Source organism: Mobula hypostoma, chromosome 3 (genome assembly GCF_963921235.1).
Source record: "Mobula hypostoma chromosome 3, sMobHyp1.1, whole genome shotgun sequence".
Taxonomy (NCBI): Eukaryota; Metazoa; Chordata; class Chondrichthyes; order Myliobatiformes; family Myliobatidae; genus Mobula; species Mobula hypostoma.
In genome coordinates, this window is record NC_086099.1 from 100,132,573 (window position 1) to 100,148,688 (window position 16,116).

At 38.8% G+C, this 16,116-nt stretch overlaps 1 protein-coding gene across 2 annotated transcripts in view; it reads left to right on the forward strand.

Moving 5' to 3' along the window:
* The window catches only part of rasgef1ba (RasGEF domain family, member 1Ba), a 109,986-nt gene that overhangs the window by 60,112 nt on the left and 33,758 nt on the right, over window positions 1–16,116 (forward strand). For both annotated transcript variants that reach the window (XM_063042201.1, XM_063042202.1), the window contains 4 exons: window positions 1,258–1,353; window positions 1,509–1,611; window positions 4,855–4,934; window positions 9,929–10,024. In XM_063042201.1, coding sequence (XP_062898271.1) covers window positions 1,258–1,353; window positions 1,509–1,611; window positions 4,855–4,934; window positions 9,929–10,024 — 375 coding nt within the window. The remainder of the gene's footprint in view (window positions 1–1,257; window positions 1,354–1,508; window positions 1,612–4,854; window positions 4,935–9,928; window positions 10,025–16,116) is intronic.

Here is a 16,116-nt window from a genome sequence, read left to right on the forward strand (position 1 = left end):
CTAAATATGGAGGTTCAGTAGTCATTCCAGGTAATGGAGTAGAGAAAAATGAGTCTGGCATTTGCTATGGGCAGAGCATTAATGTTCCAGTAGAAGACTTTTAGCTTTTGTCTCTTTACCAACACTACAGAGTTTTAGAGTAGAGACACAAGAACCTGCAGATGCTGGAATTTAGAGCAACAAACAATATGCTAGAGGGATTTAATGGATTGAGCAGAATCAGGAAAGGAAAAGGAAATGAATTTTCAATGTTTCAAGTCAAAAACCTGCATCAGGACGAATGCAGGGTCTTGGTGCAAGGTTTCAATTTGAAAAGTTGACAATTCCTTCCCCCCCCCCCACAGATGCTGCATGACTGGCTGAGATCTGCCATTGTTTATAGCTGCAGAGTTGTACCCAGGTGGTAGGTTACTGTATCTGATGGCAAAGATGGAAATAACTGTGTGTCTTGTAACCCTTAAAATATAAAACTAATTGGAAGAAAAGGGAGTCCGGAATGCGGGTCTAATTTTCTTTTTACTTCAAGCAAGATGTGCCTTACTTTCATGATTTCAGCAAAGCTTATTTGGGGGTTGATGTTCTGTTGTATTCTGTTAGGTTTTGTGCTGGGAAAGGCTTGTGTTTTTAGGAGGGGGTTGATGATCGGGATGCCGTTCTTTTTGTACAAGGAGGGGTTTGATGTTTCTCTCTGAATGACTTTCATGTTCTTTCTTTGTGGCTATCTGGAGAAGACAAATTTCAGAGTTGTATATGGATACATAGTTTGATAATAAATGAACCTTTGAAAGCTTTCACATTACGTATAGTTTCAAACATATAACCATAATGAATTATTTAAACAAACAAAAAATGTTTAATCAAAGAATATATTTACAATATTACTTGGATATTACTTTAATATTACATCCACAACAATGACCACCGTGCACTAGATGATGTTACTTGAAACACATGGGAAATATTTTATGAGAACTGAGCCCAGGCCACAATAAATTCACTTTCTAGACACACATGCTTTGCTTCTCTGCAGTTTAATTAAAAATAACCAACAGCGATTACAGTGAAATATGCCATTGGCAATCGTATAATGTAAGTGTCTTATTTTCTGTAAAGACCGTAACCTAGCTTTGAATTGTCAGCCTTATGTTTTCAAACAAAACATCACATAATTGTGGTTTTTATCTGTTATTTTTTGAATTCATTATTCTTGAAATGAGTTAGTACTTCATGTTTGTTTTCCCATTTTTCTTCTTTCAGACCTGCTTTAATGATATGAAGAAAACAAGCAACCTGGAAGCCTATGTAGAGTGGTTTAACAGGCTGAGCTATCTCGTAGCAACAGAAATCTGTATGGTGAGTCAGAACCTACCAGGTTCCGACACTGGAATCCTTTCATTATGTCTATCACAATAATTGTTTCTCATTATTATGCATTTCAACTGTCAGTTCCTTTTAGTGAAAGGCGCTGTTTCCACCTAAAGTCTAATTTTCTCACCTGTCATTCACAGCCAGTAAAGAAGAAACACAGAGCACGGGTAATAGAATATTTCATAGATGTTGCTCGCGAGTGCTTTAACATCGGCAACTTCAATTCCTTGATGGCAATTATTTGTGAGTATTGCTCATAAAATGAGATTTAATGAGATACAGGACAGATCAATCATGTTAGTAGCTTCTCATTAAATTCAAACAATATTGTTTGTAAAACATATCCATATTACCTTTAAATTTTATTCAGTCAGCAGCACTGGTCCCTAGACATGGCAGTCCTATTTCCCAGTTGTAGATAAGCTATTGATTTAGGAGTTTAATATCCAGAGGATAAATGGAAAAAAAACTTTGTGTAACCTTATTAGATTTAAGTTGTCACGTTGGTATTGCAGACCGTAAACAAAATGCCCCATTACCGTTTATGTCTTTTGAAAAATGTTAATATAATGTTATTAGCAATGCTAACTATTTACTAGACTGACTCTCAAGGACATTTGCGTATCAGTCAAAACAAATTGTACTAAATTTTAGAGATCATTGATTTAACCACAAATGAAACAACATTTGGAGATTGTTAGACCTTACCTTCAAAATGACATTGGTGCGTTGGAAACAGTCCAAGAAATGAGTGGCAGGCGTGATTGGGGCTTCAGGGGGTTCTGATATGAAGCCAGATTCAATGGACTGATTATTTTCATTGGAAAAATGATTTCATTGCAAAATAGAAAAAATGTAGACTCAATCCAAGTTTCAAAACATTGAAATAAATGCCATTGTAGATATCTTGTTTTATTTATTTGTGGTTCAAGTTGCACATTATAAAATGAACAATCTCAAAGGCAATGAAATAAATGTTTTCCCCAGCAGAATAAATTTTGCATGAATTAGAAGACAAGCCTATACAAATGACTCTCTTTAATGTCCATGAAAGGGCTGATAAAGACATGTCTGATTAGAACTGTGAATGAGGATTATAAATGCTATATTATTGAACAATTTGTTCCTGAGACTGGTAGGAGTACCAGTCCAACCAGGTCAAAGGTACAGTAAATAAAAATATTTTAGGATCTCTATATCTGACTTGTGTATAAACAGGAAAAAGCATTGAAAATATTTTTTAAGGCAATAAATAGAGATTAGGTTGACATACAAATTGTAAGGAATCTGGAGAAGCAAGTGTTTTTGTCCTGTTTGGTGATTTCTTATTTAAAATGTTTCTGTAGCTTTGTCAAATGTCCATGTAGGATTTTTATGATATATCACTTTTTAACTTGTCTCCTTACAATGCCTGGTTAAATATAAAGTTACCACACATTTTATTGCATGTTTAAAGTTGAAGCCTGTATGCCTGCATGAACCCCTAAGCTTATTGTTAGCATTTCCAATCAGGGTGCGTTTAAATGATGTTTGTTACAGACGCAATTGCTGTTAGTAGATGAAAATCAAAGATGTACTTATGGGCAATGCTATAAGCGATTCTGCAGTATGTGCACAACAGCAACATCTCTGCTTTCATATTCAATCTGCAAATGGTCAAAGAGAAATGTTCAGCAACCATGTGCTGACAAATGGGTTTGCTGATGCAACCTAAATTCATTGAATCAAGCATAATTGTATTTACAACCAGAAATCACTAAAGTAATATTGAACAGCTTACAAGTTTGACTAAATTATCTTTTATTATAAAAATACATTTCTGAACAATAGTACATCATAGCAGGTCTCTGTTCATGGCTCTATCCAACATTGATAAATGTATGAATAATTTCTAATCATCTTGTGTCATTTTGGATACACACACACACACGCACACAGTAACCTGCAGGATATACAGCATATGCTACAAGTGAAACTAAAGCACTAGTCAAGGATCCTTGTAGTCAGCTTGCTTATTCTTATCAAAGGTCATAGAAAAACAGCAATGAGCATTTGTTTTAAATGTAAAAAATGTACAAAGAACCATACACAATAATCTGTTAAAAAATAATAAGTTTCTCTTCTCATATCCACACCATTATCTCCCGAGAATCTGCCCTTCTCAACTTCTTGCTACTTCTTGTCAGCATTGTTTGGCAAACCCTAATAATGGCTTGGCCAATTTAATGGCCACCAGCTTGGCCATGCCCATGCGGTCTCTATGTTGTTTGATTGCTTGTCTGACACACTGTACTGGATGGGAAGAAATCCCCTCTGGACTGAAGCTATTGTCCTTTATCTCAGTCTCAATTTCCACTCCTTAATCATGACTCTCATTGGCAACAGACCAGGTTTTTTATATTTAACCAGAAGTGAGCATCATGTGCCCTCAGTAAGACCATGTGTTCCCATATCTATAAAATCATGAGATTCTACTTTCTTCTCAGGTCATTTCATCCATGGCTCATCCATGAGTTCAACAATGCTCTTGAACATTCCTGAGAATCCAAATTCTATTCAATTACAGCCCTGGATTTTGCTCACCTGCATTGTCTTATGTATATGCCCTACTTAGCTTTAAAATTCCTATCTTGTTTTCAAGTCCTTCCAAGGTCTTTCCTCAGCCTATCTCTAAGCTCCTTCAAACTTATTATCCTCCAGATAACTGTCTCTGTTTATAATCTCTTCATCATTCCCAAATGTAATTATTCTAACATTGGTGGCTATGCCTTTGGGTTTCCAAGGTCCTATGCTCTGAATTCTCTCCACCAATAGTTTTTGATTCACTTTTCTTTTGTAATAGAGTTCTTAAAATTGACTTCATTGGTTGAGATTTTGGTCTAATATGCAATTCATACTGATTTTTGTTTGATAATTCTCCAGTGAATGCTTTACTCTGTTGGATGAACTGTACTCATATGGGTGTTGTTAAGCTTAGTAGCCACTGTAGTGTTCTCACTCATATTATTGGACTAGCCTTTATCAGAAGAGTATATCTCAATTATTTGTAGAACTACTTATTTATTCCTTCTTTCTATTTCACAAGAGTCATGGGAAATATCACTGAAGAAGCTTGGTCTCTGCAGTTGAGATCTACAGAGAATAATTTTGGTATAAACCAACCACCACAGTCTGACAGCAATGAGACTGTTCTTTCCCATACCTGACTCAACCAGATCCAGAAGCATTTGTGGAAGACCTGTAGAAAAGACATGCTATGCCAACCTGAACCATTATTGATCAAACAAGAGAATAATACTAAATAGAATTACTCTGATCTGGATAAATACACAGCTAGGTTGATCCGAACTGAATCTGAATACTTATTCAAAACCCAGATCAACTTTGGCACTCGTAGCTGGGGTTTCTAAGAGCTAAGTTAAGTCACCATGTTTTACTCTGCAGTGCATTACATAAACAGAGTAATCTCAATTTGTCTGTTTTCAGCTGGCATGAACATGAGCCCAGTTTCCAGGCTAAAGAAAACATGGGCCAAAATCAAAACAGCCAAATTTCATATCCTTGAGGTGAGTACAACCAACACAAAATTAATTATTGTGATTCAGCTATCCTGAATCCTGATGATACAGAGTGTACTACAATGGGCAAGACAATGGTGTATTCATTTTCAAAATAGAAATATCTTGTATTGGTTAATTATACTTAAAAAAGAAATCTGATTATGGAGGAAGTAGACATGATTGATGTGCTAGACTGAGGTACTTTGAGCTTTCACCAAGGACAGATATGCTACTGGAGCTTAAGGAAAGGAAGATGTAATTGAGGACTTGGTCAGACTAGAGGAGGTTTGAACAAGCAAGTTGGAGACAATAAATCACTTGGTTGAGATGGAATGCATCCTAATTTGGTGAGGAAAGTAAATGAGGAAATTGCTGAGATTATGGCTATAATTTCCCAGATAAATCTAGATGTCTGATGATTGGAAATTGCAAGTGTTGTTCACTTGTTTAAGTCAGTGTGTAAGGATAAATTGAGCAAGCCCGTATCAGCCAATTTAAATTAGGTAATGGAAGTTTTAAAAACAATCATCAGCACAGAAATGATAGTTTCTTAGAGGAATTAAATATACATTTATTAGGGGCAATTTCTGACTGATTAACTCGGTAGAGTTTTGTTTGTAGGGGGACTTCCGGTAGCGCTCATGGAGTGAAGTCGCGTTCTTGACTCGCTCCATTACCTCTGAGTTTTTTTTTCTATGATCAGCTATACTTTAATTAACCATTAAGGTATCAACTCTTACAATACTTTGAATTAAATTGAACTCTCTGATAACTGGATGAAACTTAGATCTGCTATGTCTAAGAACGGGAAAAACGGCAAGGATGGTAAACCTCCGGTTAAACCGAAAGGCATGGATTTTCCTCCGACTGAATCACTGGTGACTTTGAAAGCGATATCGGAGTTAATTCAGAGGGAAATTTCAACCTCTGTTAGGGAGATGATTCGTACGGAAATTGCAGGTTCTGTTAAGGACCTGATTCATACGGAGATCTCAATTAATCTCCAGAAAATTGCCGATTCAATCGATAAGATGCAAACATCCATTGCGGAACATCAGTCGGCTATATCTGATCTTCAAAAATCTGCGCAACAAAGTGAGCTTAAGATGGGGAAAATCGGAGTTTTGTTTGTAAGGTAATGATGAGTTGATAAGGAAAAGTAGTTGACTTGGCGTACAAGTATTTTCATAGGACACTTGGTAATGTGTCATTAAATTACGGTTGTCATCAAGACTGAAGCCCATGAATTAAAACTGGCTCTAGCAGCATGGATAGGAAATTAGCTGAATAACAGGAAATGAAGAGCAGTGAAATGTTGTTTTCCAGACAGGAGGAAAGTGAACGGTAGAATTCCCGAGGGTCAGTACTGGGAAGACTGCTTTACTTAACATTTATTAATACTTTAGACTTGGATTAACAGAGATCCATTTCCAATTTTGCAAATAATCCATAAGATGGAGGTGTTGCAGTGAACCTTTATAAAAGGTAGACTGGTTTGATCACAACCAGTATGGTATTTCCAGTACTGGGGATGATACCGTACATGCTGAGATGTTATATGGCACTGGTCAGACCACTAGGGTTGCCAACTGTCTCGTATTAGCCAGGACATCCCGTATATTGGGCTAAGTTGGCTTGTCCCATACGGGACCGCCCTTGTCCTGTATTTCCCCCGCTAAGGTAGAGCGTTTCTTTGAAACCATTCGTAAGCCGAAATGGCATAAAGCACAGAAGCAATTACCCTTAATTTGTATGGGAAAATTTTTTGAGCATTCCCAAACCCAAAAAATAACCTACCAAATCATACCAATAGCACATAAAACCTAAAATAACACCAACATATAGTAAAAGCAGGAATGATATGATAAATACATAGCCTATATAAAGTAGAAATAATGTATGTACAGTGTATCAGTATCGGGAAGATTAAGCCAAAACCGATTTGTAGAAAAAAATCTGCACGTACACATATGCGCATGTCACGTATGCACACACAGGTGCCCGCGCAAGGCTTCATGGTCATGGTAGTCTTTCTCGTGGTAAACACGAGTGTCCCATATTTGACTGCTACCTTTGTCCCTTATTTGGAAATGAGAAAGTTGGCAATCCTACAGACCACATTTGTGGCATGGTGAGCAGTTTTAGGCCCCATGTCTAAGAAAGCATGTGGTAGTATTCGAGAGGGTCCAGAGGAGGTTTACAAAAATTCTCCAGGGAATGAAAGGGTTAACACGAGGAGTGTTTTATTCAAGATTGTTTAATATCATTTCCAGTACAAAAGTGTAAAGGAGAATGAATTGTTACTTCCCATCTGATACAGCACAAAGAAATGTACAGTGAGATAAAGAATGCAGTAATAAAACAACACAATACATGTAAATACGTGATAGATTTTAGGCAGTATTGTTTAGCTCTGGGCCTGTACTCGTTGGAATTTAGAAGGAAGGCTTAGACAATGTGGATGTAGACAGAATATTCCCATTAGTGGGAGAGTCTAGGACCAGAAGGTATAGCCTCAGAATATAAAGGACTTCCCCTTAGAACAGAAGTGAAGAAGAATTTCTTTAAGCCAGGGGTTCTGTAATCTGTGGAATTCATTACCTCAAGAAAGTCATGGAGGTCAAGTCACTGGTATATTTAAAGCAGAGATTGAGAGGTTCTGGATTAGTAAAGGTATCAAAGATTACGAGAAGAGGCCAGGAGAATGGGGTTGAGAGGGAAAATGATTCAGACATGATTGGATGTCGGATCAGTCTGGATTGGCTGTTTGGCCTAATTCCGTTCCTGTGTCTTGTGGTATTATAACCATAGCTCAGCAAATACAATGTGTAAAAGTTTCAGAGAGGATACATAAGAGTTTTGCTGAAAGGGTTACAGGAAAAAAAGACCTTAGGTATCTGAACAGACTATAAAATGTGGTGCTATTTTCAATGGAACAAAGGCGATTCCTAACATGTCTGACATAGGTAAAGTCATAAAACACATAGAAATATGGGAGAGAGAGAGAGAGAAAAAACTTACTATTTATGGTATAGTCGGAAAACAAGGGACAACTGATCGAACAAAAATCATTCTATGAAGAAATATGGTCATATTTAAAAGGAAGATGCAGAGGGTCAGAAAGAAAATATATGTTTTGAGTAGGAAGGGTCTGGGAGATGGAGTACAATGCTATAAATGTAAGGTCTTACACTTCAGAAGGAAAAATAGAAGATAAAATTGTTATTTAAATGACAAAAGGTGTTGTGCAGAGGAACTTGGGAGTGCTTGTGCTTGAATCGTAGAAGTTTGCAGGTGCAACAGGTTAGCAAGAAGCAAATGGGATGCTGGCCTGTTGCTAGAGGAATTGAATTTAGGAGCAGGGATACTACTCTACCCAAGTAAGCAATAGATGCTACCTCAACATTAAGATATGTTTAAGCGTAGTTAAATGAATCCTTGATAATTGTGGAAAAGACATTCAATTGCAGCGGCTTCTACAGGGTCAACCAGAGTTGCTATTGTCTTTTATACACATGTGATACGACTGCAAGACCCTGCTGGACATTAGGAACTTAAAGTACTGCAGGTATACCCCATCCACAAGTTGCTCATTGGCAGAGAAACTGAAGGAGTTGGACTTGGTACAGACTGTGCTGCTGCCTGTGTCCGAGAAGTGGGGGAGGAGTCGGTGTGCAGTTAGCAGCGAGTGATAATCTTAGTCACTTCTCTTGTGATCGCAAGACCCTGTTGGACATTGTTAATGTGGAATGCTGGAAGTCTGATTCGCTGATTTATTGACGGGCAGTGGGAGCGGTGAGCGGTGGGCGGTGGGGAGCTGCATGGCCACGGTTGTAGTGAGGATTAGGCATCAAGTCGCAGCGATGCCTGGTTATAATCACCCAGGAGAGAGGCGTTGGAGTCGGTGTGCTCCACCGGAGTGTCGGGGACAGTGTGGCATAGCGTCCATGCTAGAGTCAGTGTGGCCCCCCAGTGTTCGTTCGGCAGGAAGTCAAGCTGTATTGTGTTTGATTGCATTCTGCTGAAACATTCATGGACTCAGGGTCTTGGACTATATACATTTTTGTGTGACTGGATTTTATTGATATTTTGTATGTGTCTGACTGTTAGTGCTATGTTTTGCACTTTGGCCCTGGAGTAATGCTGTTTCGTTTGGCTTTATTCATGGGTATTTATGTATGGTTGAATGATAATTATTCTTGAACTTAAACTTGAAGGCAGGTAGGTGGAGCAGAGTTCACAGCCAGATCAGCTGTGATCATATTGAATGGGTGAACAGGTTCAACATGCCAGATGGTCTACTCCTGTTCCTATTTTTTATGTTCTTATGATACATGTCTGAAAGAGTAGTATTGACAGGACTCTAGTAGCAGGCAAGGGACTGGACTATTTGGATAGCTCTGTCGCTGAGATGGTACAGCCTTGATGAGCCAAAGGACTGTATTTGGTACATTTAGAATAAATTATTGACATTATTATTTTCCAAATCTTTGCTCTTATATTTTGTAATGTGTAATATCAAATCATTTCATACTTTGATTGATTTGCTGATACACAAGTCACTTTATTTATTTCTGTTGATTGAACAGGTAAAATATCATATTGATTAATGGACATTATTTTCAATTGTATTTCCTTGTTTGCCTTTGGCAGAACTCTCCTTGACTTCTTTGTTTGTTAGTGTATCATTTGGTAGCTTTCCTTTATGTTTCACGTTATATTCAAGCAACAAATCTAATTGAGATCAGGTTACATTAAATCATAGTTAGGAAAAACAGAAAATCCATTCCACTGTGTTGTTAAATTAAATATTAATGGAATTTGAATGTTCTTTGTTTGTCTATAAGATCTGAAGTTTATTGAAATAAATATTATAGGAGTGTGATTAATCATAGAAACTTTTTTTCAAGTTAGTCAATTAAATTCATATTGTAGAAAATAATTCTAACATGTATACTTTTCAACTTTAAAATAATCACTGATTTTGCTTTCCTTCTAAGCACCAAATGGATCCTTCTAGTAATTTCTACAATTACAGGACGGCTTTGCGAGGAGCAGCCCAGAGATCAACAACAGCCCATAGCACCAGAGAAAAGGTAAGGGTTGATCATGCACAATAAAAGCATTTAAAAATTCTTGGTCATGTGACTTCTGATAAGCCTCAACATGAAAAAAAGACAAATAAAATCGAGGCTTCTTCAGTTTGATGTTTTGTATTTTGCTCTTACTGATGACTTATTAACAACTTCTCAAGGATTTGTTACAATCATCTCAGCTGACGGTTCCCCACAAAACCTTTCTTTCAAGCAAAATGCGATTTCTACGCATCCGTGAAGCAGGGGTCAACATGATTGTGAAGCTGTTTGAAAATTAGACTGAAGACTCCTCACTGAGACACGCAGATCCTATATCTACATGTTGCTCCTTTGTAGCATATTCAAAAGCAGCAACGTATGTGTTCATAGAACAGCTGATGACACCTAGTTCTATCTCACCACCACCTTTCCCATTCTTTCAACCCAACCCTTAGTATAACCTGTTTTTTTTTCTCAATATAGAAACATATAGAACCAATTTCCAAAACAGAACAATTGAGGTTAAAGGTTCAAAGTTCTAAGTAAATTTATTATTGGAGTACTTAATTATCAACATATACTACCCTGAGATTCATTTTCACAGGAAAACAAAGAAATACAATATAATCAATGAAAGAGTGCACACAAAGACTGACAAGCAACCAATATGCAAAAGAAGATGCACTCTGCAAATACAACAATAATAATAATAAATCACACTGAGAATTCAAGTTGCAGAGACCTTGACAGTGAGTTCATAGGTTGTGTTCAGTGATCAATTCAGTGTTGTGCTGAGTGAAGTTATCCACACTGGTTCAGCAGCCTCCTGGATGAAAGGTAATAACTGTTCTTGAATCTGGTGGTATGGGACCAAAGGCTCCTCGACCACCTTCCCGACAGTAACGGAGAAGGTGAGAGTGCTTGATGATCGATGCTGCTTTCTTGTGGCAGCGCACTTTGTATTTGTGCTCTGGCTGGGGAAGGCTCTTCCTGTGAGGGACTGGGCTGTAGCCACCACTTCTTGTAGGTGGAACAGAATTTGAAAACAGCCATGACGGTCCATTTATGTTTAGGGCAAGTAACCAGCACCAATTTTTATCATTGAGTGAGATGTAAACATGCTGATTGGGTTTATTACTTATCCTGTCTTTATGTCCTAATTTAGAGATCCCTGATAGATAATGGCCCAGAACTTGTGATGACAATAATGAGAAGCCTTTCATTGCTGACAACAACTTCCAGAGTATACTCATACATAGTCATGCGTAGAAATCAAACTCACCTTTCTTTAATATGATGTGCTGTCAAAACCCTCATGAATAGAGTTAGCACTGAAATAACTACAATGGCTTGTTTAATCTCCTTGTTTCACATTACATACGGCTGAGAAAATTGGGTCAGGTGCATTCAGGAATGAATGCTTAAGAAACCATATGTTATGTTTTTAAATATGTTGCTGAGGAGCAGAAAATAGATAAAATATCAGAGGAGAGTGAGTATGAACCTTTGGAGAATGCCAGAGGTAATAATGAAGTACAGGGCTGTTCTAATTACCTGGTTGTAATTGACAAAAAACAAGTCAAATGAAAGCTGCCCAGCCTATTTGATAATAAAGGAAAGGCATTAAGGGTGTTTTAGTCAACTTTCTTAAAGGCTAGGCAGATGATAAATGTTGTTGTCAAAATAATACTGATATTATTCGGATATAGTGCCTTGTAAAAGTATTCAGCCCACAACTGTTTGTTTACATACATGAATATTACAAATAGGATTTGATCTATTTCACTGAGAATTTATATTTGTGAATCACATGCTCCTTTTTTCACAGTAGAGCTCAAAAACTGGGAAAATTGTAAAGCATGAGAAACTAAAACTTAAAAAACTGAGTTGGTGGTGATGTAGGCAAGTGCAATCTTAGCACTCATTTCGTGAGGATTAGAATGTTAGGCCTTATAACACATTCACCTGGAGTATTGTGAACAGTTTTGGGCCCCTATCTTAGAAAGGATGCACTCACATTGCAGAGGGTTCAAAGGACGCTCAAGGAAATGATTCTGGGATTGAAAGACTTGTCATATGAGGAGCGATTGATGGTTCTGGGCCTGTACTCACTGGAATTCAGAAGAATGACGGAGGATCTCATTGAAACCTATCAAATGTTGAAAGGCTCTGATAGGGTCAATTTGGAAAGGGTGCTTTCTGTGGTGGAGGAGTCTAAGACAGAGGATACAGCCCCAGAATAGAGGGACGCCAATTCAGAACGGAGATGAAAAGGAATTTCTTTAGCCAGAGGGTGGTAAATCTGTGAAATTCATTGCCACAGGCAGCTGTGGAGGCCAAGTCATTAGGTATATTTAAGGCAGAGGTTGATAAATTCTTGATTAGTCAGGGCATGAAGGGATACAGGGAGAAGGCAGGAGATTGGGGCTGAGGGGGAAACGGACCTATCATTATGAAATGGCAGAGCAGACTCGATGAGCCAAATGGCCTAATTCTGCTCCTATATCTTAGAGTCTTTTGGAATGGAATACATTGCAGCTTCTACTAATTTAACTGAAATAACTCTGTGAGAAACTGTTCTATAATGATATGTGAAGCTCCATATCTTGTAAGATAATTATGAAATATACCAGCTTGGTTGCTAATTTTTCTCAGGTATAAAATATTTAGGGAAAATGCACAAGTCTATCACTTTGAAATAATACCACATGAAAATTAATGTCAAACCAGAGAAATTAAGACCATAAAACATAGGAACAGAATTAGGCTATTCAGCCTATCGATTCTGCTCTGCCATTCCATCATGGCTGATCCTGGATCCACTCAACCCCATGCACCTGCCTCTCGCCATATCCTTTGATGCCCTGATCAATCAAAAAACTATCAACTTTCACTTTAAGTCTACCCACAAACTTAGCCTCCACTGCAGTCTGTGGCAGAGCACACCACAGATTCACCACTCAGGCTAAAAAATTCTTCCTTACTTCTGTACTAAAAGGTCACCCTTCAATTTTGAGGCTGTTCCCTCTAGTTCTGGATACCCAAACCATAGGAAACATCCTCTATATATCCACCTTATCTAGTCCTTTCAACATTTGGTAGGTTTCAATGAGATTGCCCCACATTCTTCTAAATTCCAGTGAGTATAGGTCCAAAGCTGCCAAACACTCATCATATGTTTTAACTGTCCTAATATTCTTCTCCTTAACGTAAGGGGATCTAGATGGAGTGGAGTTTGTTAGGTATGTTCAGGAAGGTTTGCTAATGCAATATGTAGATAAGCCAACTAGAGGAGAGGCTGTACTTGATCTGGTATTGGGAAATGGATTTGGTTAGGTGTCAGATCTCTTGGTAGGAGAGCATTTTGGCAGTAGTGACAACAAATCTATCTCCTTCACCATAGTGCTGGAGAGGGATAGGAGCAGACAATTTGGGAAAACATTTAATTGGGATAGGGAGAAATATGATGCTATTAGGCAGGAGCTTGGGAGTAGATGCTGTCAGGGTAATGCATGGCAGAAATATTGCAAACATTCAGGGAACATTAGCATGGAGTTCTGCATAGGTATGTCCCATTGAGGCAGGGGAAGGATGGTAGAGTTAAATAACCATGGTGTACAAAGTATGTAGAAAATCTAGTTAAGAAGAAAAGTTTATGAAAGGTTCAAGAAATGAGGTACTGGTAGAGCTCTAGAAAATTACAGGGTTGCTAGGAAAGAGCCTAAGAATGAAATTAGGAGAGCCAGAAGGAGCCATGGGGAGGCCTTGGTGAGCAGGATTAAGGAACGCCCCAAGGTATTCTACAGATTGTGAAGAGCAAGAAGATGAGCCATGTGAGAATAGGACTAATCAGGAGCAATAGTGGAAACATACACATGGAGCTGGAGGAGGTAGTTGAGGTACTTTATGAATACTTTGCATCAGTATTCACCAGGGAAAAAGACATTGGCAATTGTGGAGATGACTTACAGTGGACTGAAACACTTGAGCATATAGACATTAAGAAAGAAGATGTGCTGGAGCTTTTGAAAAGCAGCAAATTAGTTAAGTCTCCTGGACCGGATGAGATATACCCCCGCCTGCTGTGGGAGCTGAGGTAGGAGATTGCTGAGCGTCTTGCGATGAACTTTGCATCATCAATAGGGACTGGAGAGGTACCAGAGGATTGGTAGGTTGCAAATGTTGCTCGCTTGTTCAAGAAAAGGAATAGAGATAACCCAAGAAATTACACACCAGTAAGTCTGACTTCAGTGCTGGGCAAGCTGTTGAGGAATATCTTGAGAGGCAGGATTTATGAACATTTGGAGAGGCATAATATGATTAGGAATAGTCAGCATGGCTTTGTCAAAGGCAGGTCGTTCCCTACAAGCCTGATTGAATTTTTTGAGGATGTGACTAAACTCATTGACGAAGGTAGAGCAGTAGATGTAGTTTACATGGATTTCAGCAAGGCATTTGACAAAGTACCCCATGCAAGGCTTTTTGAGAAAGTAAGGAGGCTTGGGACTCAAGAGGACCTTACTCTGTGGATCCAGAACTGGCTTGCCCACAGAAGGCAAAGGGTGGTTGTAGACGGGTCATATTCTGCATGGAGGTCGGTTACCAGTGGTGTGCCTCAGGGATCTGTTCTGGGACCCCTGCTCTTTGTGACTTTTATAAATGACCTGGATGAGGAAGTGGAGGGATGGGTTAGTAAATTTGCTGATGACACAAAGGTTGGAGGTGTTGTGGATAGTGTGGAGGGCTGTCAGAGGTTACAGCGGGACATCGATAAGATGCAAAACTGAGCTGAGAAGTGGCAGATGGAGATCATCCCAGATAATTGTGAAGTGGTTCATTTTGGTAGGTCCAATTTGAAGACAGAATATAATATAAATGGTAAGACTCTTGGCAGTGTGGAAGATCTGAGAGATCTTGGGGTCCGTGTCAGTAGGACACTCAAAGCTGCTGCATAGGTTGACAGTGTTGTTAAGAAGGCGTAAGGTGTGTCGGCATTCATCAACTGTGGGATTGAGTTCAAGAGCTGTGAGGTAATGTTACAGCTATGTAAGACCTTGGTCAGACCCTACTTGGAGTATCATGTTCATTTCTGGTCACCTCACTACAGGAAGGATGTGACTACTATAGAGAGAGTGCAGAGGAGATTTACAAGGTTGTAGTCTGGATTGGAGGGCATACCTTATGAGAATAAATTGAGTGTACTTGGCCTTTCCTCCTTGGAGCAACGGAGGATGAGAGGTGACCTGATAGAGGTGTATAAGTTGATGAGGGGCATTGATCCTGTGGATAGTCAGAGGCTTTTTCCCAGGGCTGAAAGGGCTAACACGAGGGGGCATAGTGTTAAGGTGTTTGGAAATAGGTACCAAGGAGATGTCAGGGATAACCTTTTCACACAGGGAGTGGTGAGTGTGTGAAATGCACTGGCGGCAACAGGGGCTTTTAAGAGTCTCTTAGATAGGTACATGGAGCTTAGAAAAATAGATGGCTATGTGCCAGGGAAATACTAGGCAGTCTGTAGAGTAGGCTACATGGTCGGCACAACATTGTGAGCCCAAGGGCCTGTAATGTGCTATAAATTTCTATGTTCTATGTAGATTAACCCCTTCATTCCCGGAATTATCCTTGTGAACCTCCTCTGGACTCTTACCAACGACAACATATCCTTTCTGAGATATGGGGCCCAAAACTGCTGACAATATTCCAAATGCAGCCTGACAAGGGTCTTATAAAGCCTCAGTATAATCTCCTTGCTTTGATATTCGATTCTCTATTCCCCTCAAAATAAATGCCAGCATTGCATTTTCCTTCTTTACCACAGTCTCAACCTGTAAATTAACATTCTGGGAGTCTTGCACGAGGATTCCTAAGTCCCTCTGCACCTCTGATGTTTGAACCTTCTCCCCATTTAGATAATATTCCTCACTATTTCTCCTTTTACCAAAATGCATTATCATACATTTCCCAACACTGTATTCCATCTGACACTTTTTTGCCCATTCTTCCCAATTGTCTGAGCCCTGCTGTAATCACATTGCTTCCTCAGCACTACCTACCCCTACACCTATCTTTGTATCATCCACAAACCTTGCCACAAAACCATCAATTCCATTATC